This window comes from Pogona vitticeps, chromosome 4, assembly GCF_051106095.1.
Source record: "Pogona vitticeps strain Pit_001003342236 chromosome 4, PviZW2.1, whole genome shotgun sequence".
In the NCBI taxonomy this organism is placed as follows: domain Eukaryota; kingdom Metazoa; phylum Chordata; class Lepidosauria; order Squamata; family Agamidae; genus Pogona; species Pogona vitticeps.
The window spans coordinates 129,596,263-129,608,437 of NC_135786.1; the positions used below are offsets into that span (position 1 = coordinate 129,596,263).

General features: G+C 41.3%; 1 protein-coding gene across 1 annotated transcript in view; it reads left to right on the forward strand.

Annotated features, from left to right (window-relative positions):
• DIAPH1 (diaphanous related formin 1) overlaps positions 1 to 12,175 on the forward strand; it is a 133,818-nt gene that overhangs the window by 47,980 nt on the left and 73,663 nt on the right. The window contains exons 2-4 of the mRNA XM_072998373.2: positions 696 to 722; positions 1,903 to 2,061; positions 2,610 to 2,711. Of these exons, the coding sequence (XP_072854474.2) occupies positions 696 to 722; positions 1,903 to 2,061; positions 2,610 to 2,711 (288 nt within the window). The remainder of the gene's footprint in view (positions 1 to 695; positions 723 to 1,902; positions 2,062 to 2,609; positions 2,712 to 12,175) is intronic.

Genomic DNA, 12,175 nt, shown 5'->3' on the forward strand with positions numbered 1-12,175 from the left:
TCTTAAATATCTCACTTATCTTGAAAATCCTGTCTGCTGCTCTGTAAGTTTTTTTCTGACTTCATGGCACATTATAGAATGCATTCTATAGGTAGGGCTTGTGTTGCTCAGTGGTTAAGAGTGCTTAGCTGCAGATCCAGGGGTTCAGAGTACAAAATCCCATTGTGCCTCCAAGAAGAGGGGCAGTTAAGATCACTGATGAGGTTAAAGTGCCTTAAAATGTGCAGCCTTGGCCAAAGCACTACTAGGTGGTACAACCCTTCTGAGTACTGTGTATCTTTTAAAAAAAAGTCAGGGTCACCAAATTAAAATTGCTTTGATGGCACATGACTATTACAGTTTGAGAGTCTAATGGTACAGTGGTTAAACTGCTGTACTGCAACCAAAACTGCTCACGACCCAGGTGGGGTTCAATCCCAGGTAGCAGACTCAAAGTTCATTCAGCCTTCCATCCTTCCAAGGTCATTAAAATGAGTACCGAGCTCGCTGGTGGGGACAATATGTAGCCTGCATAATTAATTTGTAAACCACCTAGAGAGTGTGTTAAGTCCTGTGGGGTGGTATATAAGCAGCCCATTTTGCTTTTTTGCTTTATTATTCTGTAGATTCCCCATCTCTTTCTCTTCTGCTCTTGGAGCTTCATTGTATCACTGATTCAGTTCTATCTTTCTCTTCCCCCCTTCCTTATATCACAGAATCTGAAGCGGGTGATGGCTGATGAGGTAAGAATGATCATTTTCAATTATTTCTTTGGAACTGTCTGTTTTTGTTGCTTTTAACTGCTATCCTTATGATGAGGTCTAATATCTTGGTACTTTGGGGTGCTTGGCTAATGGTGGAAACCAGGAATGCTTTTAATCTCCATTTCCTTTTTTTGATTAGATGGACCTTATGTAATTAATGCTTTGATAACCCAAAGATTTTGCTGTTCATGTGCTCTCGAAAAGTGTTTGGAAACTCCAGTTGGTCTAAAATGCTATTTCTAAGGTTTTGGCATCATTTATCTGGATGGAACATATGTCTGCTGCCTTGTGCCATCTTTGCTGGCACCTCTCTTATTTTTTGGCCCAATGAAAAATGCCCAATGGAGGAGTTCACCTGGGAAGTAAGGGCTAACTCTTCTCTGTTGAGAAATGTTTACTGGTTCTGCCTTCTCAAGAGGGAGGAATTAATGCTTCCACTCTCCTGGCCAGAAAAAAGTTTCAAAGTAAGTCAAGCTTCTCAGAACCTTTTACAGCCCTGAAAAGCCTGGGATCAGGGTGCTCAGAAAGAAATGGCTTTTCCTGTTGTTCTTTCTCATGAACTTCATTCAAAGGTTCATATTCCTCGGCTGGCTGGGATATTGGGTGGTCTTCTAAGTTTTGATTCCATAATTTTCTTTTTTGAGGAGGGGCATCATTTAAGATTTTGTAGAGTTAGCAACCTTGCCTTTTTATGTATAAAATGTCAGGATATAATTTGTTTTTAAGCGGTACTAATATGTGAACATCTGTTATTTTGCACCTTCAAGCGTCTGCTAAACCCACCACTGTTTTTAATTTTTTTTCTGAGTAGATTTCCCAAGCTGTTAAGGTCTGCTGATGAGCCTTGTTTGGCTCTTACAGAGTACGTGACACAATCTTGGGGATTATAATAGGAATCCTACTGGTGTTTACATTTCCAGTCTGAGTAAATAAAGTTTTGTCATGGTTTGTGTTACAAAGTGATTAAAAGAACACTACATAGAGAGTTGAGAGGGTGTTGAATGTAATTTTTAAAAACTATTCTTTTAAAAAATTATCAATAATGCCAAAAAAAGCATTCAACTATAATAAAAGCATAAGAAAACCTATACATTGGATTAAAAACAAAAGAGAAAGCAGAAAAGAGAGCTTTGCTAATTTCCACTTTTCTTTTAATCAGCTTGAGAGATTCACCAGTATGAGGATAAAAAAGGAGAAGGAAAAGCCCAGTACAGCGCATAGGAACTCTTCTGCTTCCTATTCAGATGTTTCTGGCTCAGGTCAGATGCTGCAGGAGATCTCTGATGAGGATGTGCTGGCCCTCTTTGAACAAATGCTGGTAAGTTATTTAAAGCACCTTTCTTCTCTACTCCTCTTAAGTAGTTATCTGAAATGGTAGTTTCAGTTCAGTACTTGCCATTTCAAGGTATGATGAATTCACAAAAGGAAAGCAGAATTTAGTGACCTCTGGAAAGGTGAACTGAGTCATAAAATGGTGGAAACCAAACAGAGAAAAGAGCACCTGCAGTCTGCATCCTTGCCTAAAGGTGAGAAAACTTTTTCAGCAGTGGATGGAGGAAGACTGTGAAGACCTTAACTTGGGAATAACAAGACGGAAAGTTCATTTTGCTTAAAGCTATATGCTGAAATCACCTTTGTATCCTCTGCTGCCCACATCTTCCTTGCCCCATGTGAGATTTGGGAGTTTGTAATTTTTTCTTCTGTTTCTTGGAACAAAGACATCTTGACTCCAATCTCCTCCCCCTAAAAACCAGTATTAATTGAGGAGAAAAGACACTTATTAAGTAAAGAGGTAAAGGCAGCAAAGGGCAAGAGAACAGAGCTTGTTATGTATGAAAATATATTCTTTTCTGCTTTCTTCAATAGGTGGATATGAATCTAAATGAGGAAAAGCAACAGCCTCTAAGAGAGAAGGACATTGGCATCAAGAGAGAAATGGTCTCTCAGTACTTGCACACTTCGAAAGCGGTGAGTTCTTGCCCTTGAAAAGCAAGGTGGAGTGGTTACAAGCCAGATAACAGTTTCAAAATAATTCCTTTTTTGTTTTGTTTTTGTGATTCAGAAGAAACTGTAGACTCAGGATGTAAAAAAAAAAATCTTTTATATTTCTATTTAAACTTGCCTAATATGTTTCAATCTGAACTTATGGCTTTCTTCAGAAGCTATGTAAAATAAAACAAAAAATAGAGGAAGAGATAACACATCTTTACATTTTTACATCGCATTACATGTAACCAAGTAAATGTTTTTTCTTTATTATTAACAAAGAGAGAATATTCTGCCAGCATATTTTTACATTTAATTGGCAAATGTCACCATTATATTTTATACATACTATAGGTTTTTGGTCTATATTAGATCTTTTTTTGTTATTTGGTCTCTACATAGTTCCATAGATTAATTATGACATAGTGGAAGAAATATACACTATTTACTGATGTTATCTTACACAGTTGTTATTCAGGGTCATCCTGATTAATCCACAGCCTTCTGCCCATACAAGATGAGCATATGAAAGAGGCTGTACTGCTAAAGGAGAGGGAGAAAATCTTTTTCTGCATTTAAACATTTGGGAGCGGTATACGGTAATACTTTCACTTGGCCTGAGAAGGCAGTATAGTAAAAAAATGTCCTGGAAACTGTCAGCTACTCTTGACCACTCTAGCATCCTAGCATCTTCTTGACCTACATGGTGATATTTTCTGTGATGGTCCTCATTTCCCTTACACTTCTGTTTTCCCATACTTTTTAAAAAATTGCAGTATGTGCAGAAAGTATCTCTGTATCACCAGCAATATACACGGGACTTCCAGATTTTTTTGACTGTAGTTTCCAAAATTTTCTAGAATTTTCCCAGCTAGAATTCTGTGGGGGAAAAAAATCATAGGTCCTGTGGCAACCCCAGACCTACTGGAGTATACCACACTTTAATTATGCTGCCACCAACCATTCCCTATAAGGAGTCACACAGACCAGGAATGGATTTTTAACAAACAAAAGAACAAGGTTTATTTAAATAACAAACAGGGAAAATAAAATGATCAGGTAAAGAAGATACTGTAACGTGGCTTAGTCTCAATCATACATACAACAGTTTGGTTCACACAGAACACTTTAAAGTAAAGCACAGACCCTGAACCTATCAGTTCTGGCTACCCAAATAGAAACCTGAACCTATCAGGTATGTACTAACTGACACACAGTTGTACTCAGTCTGACACACAGACTCCAACTCTCCACTCTTCACATCAGCTCCAAATATATATACAGTACAGCTCCTCCCCCTGATGTCCCGCCTTCCACTCCCCATAGGATGGAACTTTCCCTCCAAACCCATGACAGACAGGTACCATCAGTGCTGTATGTAACACCTCCCCTCTTTATAAGTTGTTTTGCAGGGGAAAAGCTAAAGTGCTTTTCTCCAAAAAAACAACCAGGATCAAAACATATAACAGTTAAACATTATCATACACAATCCCATACTTACCCTCTAGGTTAAACATATCATTTATACATTTAAACATTCATATTTACAATACATTAAGTTACCTTTATTAATACAAACCAAGCATGTTTAATAAACAAGTACATTTAACTTTTGGTCACCAAAATATACATAGTCCATGTTTCTTTCGCCGTCTTCACTCGTCGGGTCTTCTTGACAAGGCGTCAGCAACACAGTTCATTGACCCTCTGACCACCTTCACTTCAAAGTCAAAATCTTGCAGGTTTAAAGCCCACCTCATAAGTTTACTATTATGGGTTTTCATTGTCTTTAACCACTGCAGTGGTGAGTGGTCAGTGCACAGAATAAAATGTCTTCCCCAGATGTAAGGCTTGGCCTTCTGAATCGCGTATACTATGGCCAGGCACTCCTTTTCCACTGTTGCCAAATGTCTCTCACCTTTCTGGAGTTTCCTACTCAGGTAGGACACTGGATGCTGGTCACCATTTTCATCCTCCTGGCAAATAACTGCTCCTACCCCGCTGTTAGACGCATCGGTGTAGATGATGAACTCCCGGTCGAAGTCGGGAGCACGCAGCACTGGATACTGGATGAGCGCCTCCTTCAACCTCCGGAACGCCTCCTCACAGTCGCTGGTCCACGGGATGCGGTCATCAGTCTTCTTCCGCGTCAGATCGGTCAGCGGAGTCGCCATCTCGCTAAACCTCGGGATGAACTTTCTGTAGTAGCCCACCAACCCAAGAAATGATTTGACTTTTTTCTTGGTGTTGGGTCTGGGCCAATCACGAACGGCTTCTATCTTGGCCTCTAGGGGTTGGATCACTCCTCCCCCTACTATGTGACCCAAGTATTTTATTTCTGGGCTACCCAGCTGCAGTTTGTTCTCTTTGCAGGGCCTAGGCCAAAGCACTTCCTCCCCTGGGTTAAAGTGCCTCTCCCTGGCTTTCTGGTCATACCAGGTTTTCTGTCTGACCTTCTGAGCTTGCAGGTTTTCTGCTGCTAGCTCTAGGTTTCTCTTCAGGTCATTCATTAAGGTGTCTATATACGTCACAACATCTTGTGGGTCATCCTGGGTGATCTGCTCCCAATTCTGCTTGATTAAATCAAGTGGACCTTTCACCCTTCTCCCAAACAAAAGTTCAAACGGACTGAACCCGGTACTGGCTTGGGGCACTGATCGATAAGCAAACAAAAGGGATTGCAACTTCTGGTCCCAATTGTTTGGATTCTCTGCCAAGTAAGCCCTAATCATGCGCATCAGAGTCCCATTGAACTTCTCCGTTAACCCATTACTTTCGGGGTGATAGGCAGTGGTTTCCTTGTGTTTAATTCCACAGATTTGCCATAACCGTTTCATGAGCTTTGATGTAAACGATGTGCCCAAATCTGTGATTATTTCTGAGGCAAATCCCATCCTGGACATATACCCCACCAAGGCATCTGCCACTGTGTTAGTTTCAATGTTAGTCAAGGGAATGGCTTCGGGGTACCTCGTGGCATGGTCCACAATGGTGAGAATGAACCGGTTCCCCCTCTTGGTGGCCTTGGGCAAAGGTCCCACAATATCCACTCCTATACATTTGAACGGGGTGTCACTCACAGGCAAAGGGCACAACTTTGCTTTGGTCCTGTCACGGTTATTCCCCTGCCTCTGACACACATCACATTGTTTACAGAACTCCTTGATCTGCTTCCCTATTTCAGGCCAGTAAAAATTCTGTGTGATTCTCTGCTGTGTTTTGTTCACCCCTAAGTGCGCAGCAAACATGTCAGAGTGCCCCCTTTGTAAGATCATGGGGTGATACTTTTCAGGTACCACTAGCTGACTTCTGATCCCATCTCCCCCTTTTGAGATATTCCTCAGGGTCTCTCTATATAAAATTCCCTTTTCCTCACGAAATCTTGCTGGGGTTTCAGGTGTTAGCTGGGTGTCTGTCACCTTTTCAAAACACTTTCGGAGAGTGGCGTCCGCCTTTTGCTCTTGGCCAAATTTGCTGTCTGTGGTTAAGGTTTCTACCACAGCTTCGGAACTACCCTCATCTGCTCCAGCCTCGGGCTCTTCAATACCCCCCTGAACTGTCCCCGTGGTAGCTTGTGAGCGTGTAATCACTAGCACCCGTTTCACATGTTCAGCCAGGTCATTTCCCACGAGCATGGCTGCTGGCAGAGTCGATGAAATCGCTAGCCGCCAAACTCCCCTCCAGCCTTGAAAGCTCACAGGTACCTCAGCTACCGGCAGTGAGATCACCTGCCCCTCAATCCCTGCCACCTTCAGGCTCTCATTTGGGATTATATACTCCCTAGGAATAATGTCTGGATGGCACAGGGTCACCTGGGAACAAGTATCCCTTAGCCCCCTATACTGATGGTCAAGTATTCCTACGTCCACCCCTGCGGTCTCAAACAATTGCGAATCTGTCCTCACTAGTAAGCAGCGCTTGACCTCCACAAGAGGACCATTTTCCCCAGCCTGATCAGCAGATGTAACTGGTCCAGAGTGAGTAGCCATGGTAACAGGCTCCCTCAATGGCAAGGAGCTTTGCTCTTTGCCACGCTTCGGGGGCGTGGGTTCGAATCCCACCGCTGCCACCAATCAATGTGACAACCCCAGACCTACTGGAGTATACCACCCTTTAATTAAGCTGCCACCAACCATTCCCTATAAGAAGTCACACAGACCAGGAATGGATTTTACTAAACAAAAGAACAAGGTTTATTGAAATAACAAACAGGGTAAATAAAATGATCAGGTAAATAGGATAATGTAACGTGGCATAGTCCCAACCATATACATACAACAGATTAGCTCCCACAGAACACTTTAAAGTAAAGCACAGACCCTGAACCTATCAGTTCTGGCTACCTATATAGAAACCTGAACCTGTCAGGTATGTACTAACTGACACACAGTTGTACTCAGTCTGACACACAGACACCAACTCTCTCTCCCTCTCCATTTCAAATTGTCTTTGTTTCTCTCTTTCCCTTTCCTCCATTTCCCTCACCCTCAGTTCATGCTGTTGGGCTAGGAGCATTTTTCTGAGTTCTGGGGTCTGTTCTCCCGTGTTCTCATCCTGCACTGAGCCAAATTCCTCCTCAGAACCTTGGTCTACCTGTGGATCTCTCACTTCCCCCATTTCTGCCATTTGACTTCGAGTCAAGGGCATAATCCCCCCAGAACAGGCTGCCTTCAAAAGTCAAGCCTCAAAATAAAACGACGACTTTTTTCCTTTTGCCTCAGAAACAGCCTTCTATAGATTGCTGCTGTTCCTTCAGCACTAACTTGCAACTGTTGCCAGGCAGAATTCACCCCCTCTGCTAGGCCTCTCAGCAGACAGGCTAGATCACTGTTACTTCACACAGCTTTGCCTCAGCCCATTCCCGCCAAAACGGGTTGCCTCAGAGCTCCCTAATCTAGTCTCCCCAATCTGAGTTGGCACGTTCTTCCACTAGCGTACCTCCCCGTGAGGTAAGCCTAGAAGATTACCTACGCGCTCTCAGATTTTCCCTGACTAGACCCCCCTTGCTCTGGGCACACTTGCCAAGGCTTTGCTGGACCACTGGACAACTGGACCAGTCGTATCCCACCGCTGCCACCAATCAATGTGGCAACCCCAGACCTACTGGAGTATACCACACTTTAATTATGCTGCCACCAACCATTCCCTATAAGGAGTCACACAGACCAGGAATGGATTTTTAACAAACAAAAGAACAAGGTTTATTTAAATAACAAACAGGGAAAATAAAATGATCAGGTAAAGAAGATACTGTAACGTGGCTTAGTCTCAATCATACATACAACAGTTTGGTTCACACAGAACACTTTAAAGTAAAGCACAGACCCTGAACCTATCAGTTCTGGCTACCCAAATAGAAACCTGAACCTATCAGGTATGTACTAACTGACACACAGTTGTACTCAGTCTGACACACAGACTCCAACTCTCCACTCTTCACATCAGCTCCAAATATATATACAGTACAGCTCCTCCCCCTGATGTCCCGCCTTCCACTCCCCATAGGATGGAACTTTCCCTCCAAACCCATGACAGACAGGTACCATCAGTGCTGTATGTAACAGGTCCCCATAGGAGTTTCAGTACTTATATGTGTGCTTGGCAGGCCTCAGTCTGAAGCCACCATTATTTGTCTGAAGGAGAAAGATATGGGTGGGAGTGGCTCTATGGGAGCTGAAAGGGATTGGGGACAGGTAGTGTCTCTACTCATTAGGGTGTATAAAGGATGCCTCTCAAAAAACTACAAGGCCCCTAATCATTTGTGGCTCCCATGGAGCTTAGTCACTCCCATTTGTCTTCAGGCGAATGATTGTGACTCCAAATTGAGACTTGCCAGGGCAGGAACATGAGTAACTGAATGTCCTCTGGGGACTTGAATGTTTTGCCCACAGGTCCCAGAATTCTGACTGAGGGAATTTCTGGCATATTCAGAGAACGGGAATAAATAAAAATAAAAAATTAAAAAATCTGAAATCCCCGTACCTAACTGGCAGAACGCCTCCTTGCCATTTTCCATGCAGTCATATCATGTCCATGCTGTTAAAACATAATGTGCCTTCTGGAAGTCCCTTCTGTTTTGTTTACTTTTATGTATAGAACAAACTTTTATTGTGCCCCCTTTTTGTTTAGAAGGCATTCATTGGCCAAAATCCTTTTGTGTTTTTACACCAGAGTAATACAATCCATGTAAATCTCACTGCTGAATTGGTCCAAGTTAAGAAGTCAGTGTAGACATTTGCTGTTATGTGTCAAATTACATGACTTGGCATACAATAGGAAAGGCCCGTGCTGATTTCTTATTTATTGCAATTTGTTGCCAAAACCTGTCAGAGTTTCCAGGTGGGAAGAACAATTTTGGCAACTGTATGTAATAGCACCTAAAAAATCAAATAATAAAATAAAATAAATTTTCTAATGAAAATGAATAAATCATATAAAATATTAAAAAATTAAAGAAGCAAACACTGCCCAAATTAGGAAGTCCTTGTCTAACAGCAAAGCGTTTTGCATGGCTACATGTGTTACACAGAGCTTAGGCTACTCTGTTTCCACATAAGAAAATAATACTGTTGCCTAGTTTTCCCTGAAATGCTCCAGCTGACATTCTTTTAAATAACTGTGATCAGGAATTGGTAACACAAGAAAAAGTGCTCTTAGATGTCTTGCATCAAACCTTGTTTCTGCTACCTCCTCTATGTTCAATTCTGTTCAGGTGTGGAAATAGGTTTCTCTATGACTGTAAATATTTCTTCTACTACCTAGAAGAGGAATTGTTTTCTCCAGCTAAAACACGGAATACAAACCATTCTGAGCCTTCATGGCTTGCCATTTTTAAAAATCACCTTTCCTGGCTGCCTGCTCATATCTATATGCCTCACTTCAGCAGACAAAGACCTTCCCTGTAGACATGCAGACATGGTTACCTGCCAACACTGGTTTTGTAATGCTTCTGTTGTCTCCTTTACTAATTTAGATTTAAGATTATATTGATCGTTTAATGTATACGTATTTCTTACCCACCAGGAATTTCCCACATAGTTGCTCTGAATTGTAAGAATAAGTTGATTTCCTAAATAGCACCTCTTGGTTTCATGAGAAAAACAATATACTATTAATTTATAAATGCATATGTGTATTAATACTGTGATGTTTTCATAAATTCTGCCACATGAATTATGTGTGTAGGTGTTCCTTCATGCTTTGTGAATGCCAAAATAAAAGGGTGGGTTATGAAGAGAGGAAGAAAAGCTGCTCAAATGACACCAAGGCTGTTGACCCTGGTTAACTTTGTGGTTGTCAAGATTCCGGTGCGCACAGGAAAGAGTCTTGTCTTGTCTGACAAAGTGTCTCTCCTGCTATGATAAGTGTCATGCAGAATGCAACACACTGTAAGATGTGTTACAGTGTCATCTTTTAGGTCCCACAGCAAGCACGGCTTGTGTTTAGTTATCCAGAAATAGTCTTCATAGTAGATAGCCTCCAGTGGCTAAAATTGTAACTAGAGTAAGTCCATTGAATCAGTGGAACTGACAGAGGATTTAACTCACCAATCCCTAATGGTTCAGTGGGCCTACTCTAGTTGTGACTTACTACTGGATATCACCAGTAGTAAGTCACAGAATGCATGGTCTGTGACAACGAGGTGTTTAATGTATACGTCTTGCACTACTTCTGCCCTGCACAAGAAGAACTTTCTCTCCTGAAGTATCAAAATAAGAGTGCTGGCCCAGATGATGATTATCTGTGGCTAGATATACCAGCACTAGACATTTGTGAACCTGTCTTTGGGTCTCATAGGGAACATGGATAACTGCTGTACTAGCTCTTGTGATTTTAAAGCACACCTGTCGGATCTGGCTTGAACATTCCCTAAGTTCTGTTCAGTTTATTGTGCAAGAGCAAAATTGGGAAGGGGGGTTGGTTGTGTTAGAGGTTTTTTTTCCCCAAACAACAAACAAAACAATGAAACAATGAAGCAAAGTTTAAAAAAGATTAAACTATATAGGATATAATCAGATGTACAGGGCATGGAAAAGTAACTAGATTTTGATTAAATAATTTTTAACTACAGTGTTTCTGGGAGCATGCATTAAAACTGGAGGGAATAAAAAAATCCCCTTTCTAAGGCTACTTTAACATGTAGCAACCCTAAATGTCAAGTGATAATATGTTCTTTTTTAAAAAGGCAATTTTATTTGAGAAAATGTGTTCAGTAATGTCTAATAAAAGGCATTCTAGAAGGAAATTAATTATTCCCTGTACCTTCCAGCATACAGCAGGGCAATGTCTACTTATCTTGGATTGACTATTCCTTGGTTTCCATCAGCTCCAGGATAAATTTAGTAAAAAGCCTCTCAAATTCATACGGAGAAGGGAAAGCTAAATAAGGGGGCATATATTCTCAAGAGAGGTAGTAAACATTTTGTATAGTCTATAAGGGTAACTGTTAACCATAAGTGTGAAGGTAGTCTGGAAATCAACATCAGGTAAGCAACTTGTAACTTCAAATGGGTGTTACTGTGCTCTTTTATAACCAAATAGGCCATGGAAAAGTCCAGTTTAGAGATAGTTTGACCAATTTTGATAATGTGCAATTCTCTTCCTGTATTTGAAATGTCATTTGGACTGAAAAGGAAACCTGTTGTTAAATTATATTAAGCTAATAGTGGATAACTATCTTTATGTGAGCAACTACCTTGTCTTTGATATGTGTGGGGACCACCAGAACTCTTGCCGGGAATTTATGTTGTTCTCAATGTAGAACTGCAGTATCTCCATGTATCCCTAAGGTGATCTCATCCAGCAACTGGGCCACTAGATTAGTCCTGTAAAATCAATATGGGGTGTCACAGGCTCACTACCCGGTCCAGCTGCATAGCAAAAAAAGTGACATTAGCCATTACATTAACCATGAATGTAATGAATTTTAAATAAGCAGACCAGGCTCTGGAGTTTTTAAACTTCACACTTGAATATTTATAGAAATCAACTTTTTGCCATCAATCATTTGTCTTCTTTTATAATAATAACACTATTATTTTAGTTTTATAATAATTAATTTGTAGGCATCATAGGAGTGTAGACATCTCAAAAATTTGCATATCTCAAGCTGTGTATATGAAAAAATAGTAACATTATTAGCATACAATGGCTGAAATCCTGTTTGTGCAAGTCATGCTTGTGGCATCCACCCAGGTCATGATATTAATAAAGAGCCTCGTGGCGCAGTGGTTAAAACGCTGTACTGCAGCTAAAACTGTGCTCACGACCTGGGGTTCAAATCCCAGGTAGCCGGCTCAAGGTTGACTCAGCCTTCCATCCTTCCGAGGTCGGTAAAATGAGTACCCAGCTTGCTGGGGGGGCAATGTGTAGCCTTTATAATTAAAATTGTAAACCGCCCGGAGAGTGCTTGTAGCGCTATGGGGCGGTATATAAGTCCAATAAAT